We start from the raw sequence: 10,382 nt of genomic DNA on the forward strand, positions 1-10,382 counted from the left end.
ACATTTTGGTAATAATTTATTGTTTCAAATGTTTAAAAATATTTAACCAAATATATATAGCAAGTATCAAATTTTTTACACACGTTAGATTCAAATCAGTAACTGAATAAATTAGAAAGACATAAGAATATTAGATCACTGAAGTCTGTTTTTTTTTTCCCCAGGTGATGCTGGCAATGTCTTGACTCTTCATGAGCTCAAATCCCTACTGAGTATATAGGCAATCCATGATAGAGATAAGGCTTTACTTCAAATAGGACAGTGACATACAGCTGCTGAGTTGGCCTTTAAGGATTATTTGGTGGGATTAGCAGGTCAGTCTTAAGTCTCTGAAATGCAGCCTGACTCCAGCTTGATGCTTGCTGGTGGCAAAACCCTGGGACAGTGATAATGCATCTGAGCAGCGGTACACTCCGCCGCTGATCTAGAGATGCTCAGCTCGGCCTTCCCTCTGGCAACATCTTGGAGGCTTAAGATATTATTCTCTATCTTTTGTATCAGGTCAATGATGTTCCCTTTGTCTATCTCAGCCTCAGTGGCCATTGCTTCCAGCTGCTCTGCGGCCTCACTCATGTCGAACCTCTCTATCTCAGAATTGACCCGCTGTAGCTCCTCTGGCGACAGCCTGCGGGATGCTGAGGGGGACAGAGGGCAGAATCCTTGGAGGTGCACCTGCAGGCTGATGTAGTGAAGATACGTACTGGGGCAGCGAGGACAGCGGTGCGTCCCCTCCCCTGTGTGCAGCCGCTTGTGAAGCTTGAGATGAATAAATTGAGTAAATCGGGCTGGGCAGAGCTTGCACTGGTAAGGCCTCTCGCCGGAGTGTAATCTCTGGTGGGTCTTCAGGTTGCTAGTGCTGCTAAATCTCTTATGGCACACCTAAAAAAAAATAATGCAACGTAAATGTAATAAATGCATCTAACGGTGTTTGAGCTTAGATGACATGATGGCTAGAAGTGTTAGCTTTTTTTCAATATGCAGAGTCAAACTGTAAAATAATACTTCTGAAGTTACACACTTACCTTGCACTCATGAGGCTTCTCTCCCGTGTGAACCAGGTAGTGTTTTTGCAAGTGTGCCAGCTGAGTGAAGTTCTTGTTGCAGGTCTGACATTTAAATGGACGCTCACCACTGTGCACTCGCAGATGAACCTGAAAACAACACGTAAGGGCAATAGTTTTAGTTTCAGCTTTAGTAAGCTCTAAAACACAGCATAGTCATTCAGTTATATTTCTTGCTAGTTATTTTCTTCAACTTCCTTCAGTGTACTGACCTTGAGGTTGGACAGCTGCCCAAAGATCTTTCCACATATGTTGCATTCATACCGAATCTTTCCATTTTGCCTTGTGAGTGGATAAGACAGGGTCTTGTAGCCAATGATGTGGCCTCCTCTCTTTTGCCTCCGAAGATCCAACACATCTTCAGTATTGCTCTGAGTGGCAGAGGTAGGTGTGGAAGGAAGGTAGTTTGAGGAGGCAGCTGTAGCAACTGGAGGTGAGCATTCCCGAGGTGCAAAAGACGGTTCTGCAGGGAGATTAATGCCAATGGGTGGGGAGCTGGCCTTGGTAGATGCAGTAAGGTCTGTGTAGATATTGGTGCGGGGAGAGTATTTGAAGTCTCCGAGGTCAGTTGAAGTATTCTTGAGGTAGTTGATCTTTTTGGAGTAAAGGTCATTGGTGTCTTTGTGGCCACTATTTTGTATAAAACTAAGGTCTTGCTTGCAGTTGGATGACGCAAGTAAAAAGTCTTTGGAACCACTACCCAACGGATGTAGAAAGTGTGCATAGTTGTCGAAAGGTAGAAACTTAGAGGATGTGGGCAAGTGTGGTTTCAGTCGTTCATTGTAGAATGGTACTGAATGCGGCAGAAGGCCCAGTGAGTAGTGAGGCAGTAAATAGGGGCCCTCCCTGAGAGTGGAGTGAGCATCCTTAGAAACACAAGGTTTTTGGTGAGGTTCAGTTTTACCAGCGTCTTGAGCGTGTTGCAGGGCGAAGTGCAAATTAGCTGGAATGGGAGAGCTCAATGCTGACCTTTTGGCAGTAGAAGCGCTGTATGGTGTCAAAGGTGGCACAGGAACGTATCTGTAGCCATGAGTGGGCTCCAAGTTGGACTGCATTGGGTAGACAGTATTGGAACATAAGGGAAAAACTGGGACACTCGTTGGACACACCTGACTGTCCTGGTGTCTGAGACAGATAGATTTAGGTTTGGAAGGTTCGTCTCTGAGAATCTCAGAAACAGTGTGTCCTCGTTTTCCTTTCGTCCTTTCGCAAGCCTGAATCTGCTCTGATAGACAAGTAGGAAATGGAGAGATGTCATTACAATCAGGTGGATTTAGTTAAAAAATTCAAAAACTCAGCTAGCTGCTACATTCCTTTGAGTGATCTGCAAAGTTTTAGTAATAATATGCATCCAAGCATGTTCTTTTTATTAATTTGATCATTTTTGTAAATATGGAGTTAAAACCTTTTTCACTAAGTTTACCTTTCAGAGTCTCCCACACCACTTAACCTTATAAAAAATGACACTAGACATCAAGGAAACGCACTATTTGCACTATCTGATGCAAATAGTATGCAGCCCATGGTTACAGAAACTGCTTTAGAGACCTAGTTATTTGTAAGCTTGTGTTTTTTTATATAAACATCATATAGATGAAACTGCTTTTCATCTACATGGTACAGAAATTTAGGCTTTCAGTCAGACTGAAATAGTCCTAAAAGTGGCTGGGCATGTTCACTGAATCATGCACAGACATTACGTTTACAATATCAAGACTTCTGCAGTGTCACGTGTAAACAAGTGAATAGCAAGGAAGTCTTTTGGGTGGTGCTTTTATGGCCTCCTGCAGACTAGACAAAGTACTCAAGGTTGCAAATAGAGGAAGACAAAATACAAGGGTATGGTTGTGCATTTAGCCTACTTTGGACACAGCTAACATCAACTCACACACAGGAGCGCAAGTCTTATCTTTTGTTCACTCCCTTCTTACCCTACCCTTCCACCTCTTAGCAAACAAACAAATAACACTGAGTGAGATATCAATCTTTCAGCGGGTCACCTTGTCAGGAAGTTAAAGCAGCCTTCCTAAGTCACTTCTTTTAAGAGCTAAATAAATAAAAGATGCTGCACCGGAATAAAGTCAATACCTTAAGTCACAACTACTGAGGGAGCACTGACGTATGTAAACAGATAATACAGACTAAAAGGTTTAAAATAAGGAAAATGGTCTCATTTTACTTAGGTGCTGCCTCTTTGGACAATCCCCTCTCTGTTTCCTTGTCTGTTTTATCATCTTTTGTACTCTCCTTCAACAAAGGGGCCATGGGTGTGACTGAGTAACTTTTTTAACACCCATACAAAGACTGTCAGCTGGTCGACTGTTTGACAGGGAGCTCTTCACTGTGACAATCTAACCCGTGATATGTGTCAAAAGCGTAGGCGTTGGGGTGGTTTCTAATGACTTTTATGGAATTTTATTCAGTCTAAGCAAACACTTACCACTTTTCTCAACAGCTAGTTGGCCAAGATGAGGGTAGTTGCAACGCCGGGCAAGTTCAGAGCTGTACCACACCAGAAGCTCCTGATCCGGATGAAGTGGTTTGATTGTGTAAAAGAAGATGTCCAAACCTATCTGACAGGCAACCAGATTCTGCTCTTCTACTGATCTTGCCGGGTTGACGTAACGCATCCAGTTGCTTTGTTCCTCATTCAAACCATCCAGGATATGGTGAAGTTGCCCCTCTGAGAAGACCTATAATACAAAACAGCACTGAAATTATGGAAAGTAGTTCTGGTAATAACGAGACAGGCAGCACCGTAATATGATCTGACTTCAGAGTCAGGATGTCAGTTTCCTAGTCTCTTTATGGTAAGCATTATATTTTAGTTCAGCTGAATAATTAGCATAGGGCTGGTTGCGGTGCAGAAAGTCATTTAGAGTTATGAAAGCAACACCAAATGAGACATTCTCAGGATGACTGGATTATAGTACGATATCTCGCCTACTGCCACCATGAGCTAGGACGATTGTGGAGCAGATGTCCTTTACCGTCCCTCTCCATCTCTACTTCTTCTGCTGTCTGAAGCTATGGAGCAGTGCTCTTGATTGATTCATGGCTAACAGACCGTCTCCGTTTAAGCTATTCAAAGGTCAGATAAGCCTGGTTTTTAGTTCCAGGTTACCAGCCCTGTGCAACGGAGCTTGTGTGTAATGGAAGATCTTCTGGTGTTGCTGATTTGTAACATCGCAGTTCTCAGGCTCAAAGCCACTTCCTCGCTTAGTCAGTGTGAGAATGTGTGAGTCTGGAGAAGTGCGGACATGTATATGGTGTATTTACTGGCAGTGATACCACTGCTGAGAGAAGCAGAGAGAGAAGAACCACTGCGTCACTGAAACCAAACAGCTGTGTGTGCCTGGGTGTGTGGGAGTGCATGTGTGTGTGTGTGTGACTTCAGACAGCCTTGCTGAGTACTGGCAATCAGTTTTGCATACGTGTCAAACACAATTAATCCTCCATCTAGTGCAATACCCAAGCAGTCACAAGCAGACTTTTCTTATACAGGATGCCTCTCCTTGACCACAACTGCAAACTAGCGCAGTGACACTGTTATAGAAAGGTCCCTGGTCGGAGCTGCAGGATGTGAACAGTTCTGAAACACACACCCGTGCATTTCGCTTTCAAGCACCCAAATCCAGAGCCTCACATGTTGCTTACTTACCCTCCAGAAGTATCTGCTGTCAGCGTTTTTCGGCAGTGTTTTGCTGGTGTAGCTTTCGCCAACGAGAGGACCAAAACGGGTGCCCTTTGGAATCAACTCCCTACTGGTCACTCCAAGCACCTGTTCAATAAGAAACACACAGAAACAGACAATAACAGATTAGCTCACAAATGGAGAGAATAAAGAATACAGAGTTGTGGGAAAAGATGTCTTATCAAATTTTTTCTTTTTAAAATTCAACTTCTACATGATTAAATAAAGTAATGCAGTGCTTTGGAAAACTATTTGCTCCCTGGCTTATTTCTTGTTTTAAATATCAGAAAACAAGTTGAGTAAATATAAAAAAAAAACTGTTTTAAAATTATGATGTCTTCGGTTAAGGAAAAAAGACGTCACAGCCAATGTGAAAACATAATTATCCACCTTTTTCAGTCATGAATTAACTGTGACTAGACACTTTTTTTTAAATAGCTGAGTTAAATCGCATTAACCACAGCCACGTCTGATCGATCACTGCCTGACTTACATAATCAAGAAGCAACTTAATAAGGACATGTCTGACAGCGTGAAGTAGGCTAAAAGATTTCAAGAAGTAACATGTCATAACCCAGGCAAAATGTCATGTAAATTACTTGACCTAGAAAGATTTTCAAACAATTTCTAAGGCTTTGAGACTGCAGGGAACCACATTATCCACAAACAGTGAAAGCATTAAAAAAGCAGGGAACTTTCCCAGGGTAGCCAGCTTATCAGAATTTCTCTGAGTACATCAAAAACTCAATCAATGCAATCCATATTATTATGTCAGGTACTGCAGATTTCACTTGTCTCCGTTAGGTCAGAGTTCATGACTCAATTATCTTAAATAAATTGGGGAGGGTTAGGGTTAGGGTAGGGTTAGGGTTAGGGTAGGGTTAGGTACAAAATTTGTATCCAAAGGCCAATATATAAACAAAAAGAAAACAGAATCCAGTCTGTCATTTGCCAGCTTGTCGATCCTCAAATCTTTTGGTAAAATTTAACGTGGACTGTCTAGGAAACTGTTTTTGGCATACATCTCATTATGAATCACACTGTGACACTAACAACATTTCAAACAAAGCAGGACACCGTCAGTTCTAGGTTTTTTTACAGGTGGTGAAACTGCCAGTATAAATAAACAGTGATACTGTTAATTTACTGGTAGTGATACTGGCAGGGCACCACCGGTTCAGTTTTAGGCACAGTTCCTTTTTCAAATAGCGTCAGATCGATTTGAATAGATTTCATTTGTTAATACATGGAATTCTAATTTGAAAACAGCTACTTTGTGTTGTTCAGGTTATCTTTGTCTGATGTTAAAATTTGTGTGGTAATCTGAGACAAGTAAGGACAACAAAACAACAAAAAGTAGAAGACAGTCTACTGTCGATAATATTTGCATAAAAATGTTAGCTGAATTACTGGAAAGTTGCCATCTTGTTATTGTTTTTACAAGGCAGCAGATTTTATTGTGTCAGATCTTCCGCACTGAATAACGATGTGGCACAATCTTTTTCCTATATTCTGAATATTTAATAAGCCAGTCGTCAGAGTTTTCAGTAGTTTCTCTACCACATTAAAATTTCACCACGGCTGTTGTTCTGTGACCTCCAGGTGTGAAACTCACTCCTCTGTCTCCAGTCTTCCGGCTGAGGGAGAGAGGATAAGGTGTCACGGTTACACCCCGACTGGTGAACTACACCAGGTTACCTTTTTTGTCAAACCTAAAGCATAAAGACACATGTAAGGTATTCTGTCTTTCATCTTTGACTGATTCTCGTATGGTGTCTGTGACAGGATGAGTCTGACTCTTGTTCATCTACTTAGTTTTGTTCTTGATGGCTTGATCTCAGTTGCGCTTGTGTTGTAGATCACTGGTCGTCTGTGCTAAAAGACCCCAGGCAAGCCTTGTTAAAAGGTAAAAGTATTCGACTTTGGACACAAGATCTACTTCCTGCAACAACACTTGAAAACCATACTTTCCCTATAGATTCAGCCACGCAACTTTAGATTTTCTGGACAATTTCCACCAAGCCAGACACAGACTTGTGGCTATTTAAAAGATTATTTCAGGTATTTCCTATTTGATGAGTCCCCATGTGTCAGCTTTGCTTCAGGGTCTAATTTGTCCCTGGAACAAAGGGATCAGACTCTTTGCTAGCTGCTAATCACAGCCCCATGTGTCTGAGTGCCCGGGGCTCAGCCATTGTCTCCGTCTTTGCCTCGGCACACATGCAGGAGGGAGGAAAGGCTCAAATTAGACAATAACATGTCAAGTACATCCCGCCTGAGGATGGATGAGTGGACGGAAGGATGTTGGAGTGACGCAAAGAAAGTCTGCAAAAACATAAACAACTGCACCGTTTGTGCTTAGATGATTTTTTTTTAGATTTAGGGATTTTACAGTATGATTCCAAAGAGCCATGCTTTTGCTAAAACCCCACATATGGTATAAGAGTAGGAGGACAGTCTTACATACCTCTGCAGAACTGTAGCAACGTTTCAGGGCAAGGTTTCTGGGCAAAGACCTCTCAGCTCTTTTTTTGCCGTGGCTTTTGGACTCTTCCTCCAGAGGATGGTCTTTCACGATGTAGGTGCACTGCTCCTCAAAGTCGGCTTCGCTCCATGATCTCATATCTGCATTTTGTGTACCTGTCACAGAGGTAGCTCCTATGCTCTGCGGTGACCTCTCTGAGGTTAGCATGTCTGTGGTGCATTCAGAAGAAGAGGCCTATAGAGGAGGAAAGGGCAAAATATCTGGGTGAGCTGTAAATCAGACCATATCAATAAAAACATGCTGGCTGTTGGATTGTAGAAATGATAGAGGCTTTTTTTTCCAGCTACCACAAATGATGTGGGTTCTTTTTTCTTTTTTTGCAAACAAAAACAGGTTTCCTTAACAACACATCCACCCCACACATCGAGGCTCATTTTGGAACTCTTGTTGACACAATATGCCATTGTCTTTTCATTTCACAGTAAAGAAAAAAATAAGAACTACAGCTGTACACACAAAGAGTCAAGTTTTGAATTGATCTTGAAGTAGATTTTGGAGTGAAACGTGAGATGCATCATCGAGGAGGTAGTTCCAGTTCCAGGAATAAGACATTTTCCATCGGCTGCTACCGGACAAACAAACTTCAAAGTGAAACCTGCCCGATTAGCCCCGCTGTCCCATACATCCTGTGACTCTGAATCACCGCCCCGAGGCTACGGTGGAGGTTCCTTTGCACGTCAGCCCTGAAGCAGGACCACTTTCACAAGGAAACTAACACTCCTTGTGTATCAACCCGACTTCTTCTGAATTGACATGGCATTTTGCCAGACCTGAACTCTTCTTTTTCTCTTCCTATCCGATTGCCTCTTTCTGTCTATTTCTCTGTTTCACCTCAAACAAAATATGGTCAAGTAGCTCAGCAGTCACAAAAGAAACATTCCGTACACGACAGGATGATATACAGAGTGAAAAAAAAGTGAAAGGTTTGTGACACACAAATACAAAGTGCAGAGCTAGTGCTTTATTAACCTCTTCACTTTGCTGCTCAGATAGCGATTGATAAGCACTAATATTGGTAAGCAGTCATGTGACTCATGTTCTTCCCTGATAAGAAACCACATTAAATGCACAATCTAAACCTTATTAAAGACTTAAGCATCTAATGTAGGCTCAGAGAAGCTAAAGCAACAGATTTATTATCTGGGAGAAAAAAAAGAGAGAGAGAGAGAGAGAATGGACGCAAATAAAAGTGCAACGAGACGAGATTTATGGAGGATGTTTCAGCCTTTTCTCTGAAGTGTGTCGCCACAGCTGACTCGGAATGACTGTCACAAGTGTGACAGCTCACTTTGAAACCATTCAACCCAGTGACACAGCAGAAAATATACTCTGGAAATCAAGACATGAGTCAAGTGCTGTATTACCATGTATCAGTTTGACTCTAGAAAGCACAATTAAACTCTGTCAGACACTCCTTCCTGAGAGACAGTGATGTGTCTATCAGCAGCTCAGCTAAAAAGAATAACTAAATTAGAAACCGATTCAGCAGATAGTGATATCAATGATTTTATGAATGTGTCAGACTTACTTTGAAGCCTTGAGAGGAGCCACACATAAGGCAGGCTGTCTGTGCTCTCCTAGAGGTTGAGTTTCTATTCTCTGCGTCTCTTGTCTCCTGTCACTCACCCGACCACAGCGTACCTAAGCGTGGCTGACTCTGCAGTCAAACCTTTGAGTCTGGAGGAGCTAAGGTGCATTTCTGAGAGTATACGAGAGTAAAACACTCCCTTTTCCTGCTGTGCGCCCTCCTCCTCCTCCTCCACTCCCCCCCTCTTTTTTTTTTTTTACCCCATGATGACTCCTCCTTAGAGTGGTTATATCAGTGTGTGTGTGTGTATGTGTGTGTCATTGTGTTGCCCTGAGGCATAAGGCTTTCTCCAAGGGGGTGCGTTGGCTGTCACAAAGCTATGTCCGGATCACACAAATGCATCTTCATTTTCTGAAAATTGCTCTCTCTGTCTGTGTGCAAAAAGAAGGCACACCTGTGTTGAGATTGTGAAAAAGCTAAGCAAGAATGGTGTTTGTTTGGAACTGTTGCTTCCTTTCCCTTAGACGTTATTTGAAATGAATGTTACAGAACCCAGAGTTTCTGGGTTGTTTAATAAAGCCTACATGTAAATCTAGAGCACTTTTTAAAGTGCTTTATGTTTCAGTTGCTTATTTTCATTTTTGTATTTTCAGTAGAATGTGGGTTTGTTAAGATACTTACGTCTTACCCATGAGTCATTCTGATATATATTAAAAAAAAAACTCACCTAATTTCAAATGACAGACCAATGTTGTCTCTTACACACACACACAAAAATCTATATATAAATGTAGACTTTTTGTCTCCGGCAGCCTGACACCAAACTTGTTTCTTGTTTTCTTAAGGTCACACTGTAGAAGTATACTGTTATGATCAAGTGCAAGTACTCGACTGGATATCTGAAAAAAGCAACTAAAGTCCAAAGGAAAAACTCCAGAAGCTGCAAGAGCTCCAAAACATTTCTGCTGGATACAGTAATATGATGCCGCCTATCCATTAAATTTCCAAACCCTGATGTACTCCAAATTAGGCTGTTAGTGGTATTAAAACAAAGTGAACAGCAAAAAAAAAAAAGAAATCACACAGGTGGTCAAGTTTCTGTAACCCCAAATAGCTGCAGACAAGAATGGATGGGTTTTGTTCATGGCGGAGCCGTTGAATCCCAGCCTTTCATCACTAAGTGCAAGACAAAGTGTCAGATACAGCGATGTTGCAAGGAGCAAAAAAATTTTAACCATCAGGATGAACCCAGAAACATGAAACCAACAAAAGTCAAACATTGTTTCAACTTTCTTGCGCCCCTCTGCTGCTAAGCACCTCTACATGTACGAGCTCAAAAATCCTCATATGCAAATTTAACTGGTCGCTGGGCTGGAGGTGGGACAAAGACGTTGCCTCCCAATGTGTCAAACCCATAAACGCAGTGGGGATGTAGTTGAAAAGAGTGGGCCGACATCTTGCTAAATGGTACGGGGCTGATCATTTCTATAATTCTTCTCTTATTTCCTTGAAGATGTTCTGACACTGATTCGAGCGGCTTCTTCAGTTCAGCCT

The 10,382-nt window shown here is 42.0% G+C and overlaps 1 protein-coding gene across 1 annotated transcript; it reads right to left on the reverse strand.

The window, feature by feature from the left end:
* Nucleotides 1-3: 3 nt before the first annotated feature.
* Nucleotides 4-9,403, reverse strand: LOC103457465 (PR domain zinc finger protein 1). Its single transcript, XM_074186845.1, is given in 8 exon segments — nucleotides 4-424; nucleotides 427-879; nucleotides 1,023-1,151; nucleotides 1,274-2,286; nucleotides 3,502-3,754; nucleotides 4,723-4,842; nucleotides 7,223-7,474; nucleotides 8,829-9,403. Coding segments are annotated over 8 exon segments (2,364 nt in total). The 5' UTR covers nucleotides 8,856-9,403; the 3' UTR covers nucleotides 4-307.
* Between the last annotated feature and the right edge of the window lie 979 nt (nucleotides 9,404-10,382).

Source organism: Poecilia reticulata, linkage group LG21, assembly GCF_000633615.1.
Source record: "Poecilia reticulata strain Guanapo linkage group LG21, Guppy_female_1.0+MT, whole genome shotgun sequence".
Taxonomy (NCBI): domain Eukaryota; kingdom Metazoa; phylum Chordata; class Actinopteri; order Cyprinodontiformes; family Poeciliidae; genus Poecilia; species Poecilia reticulata.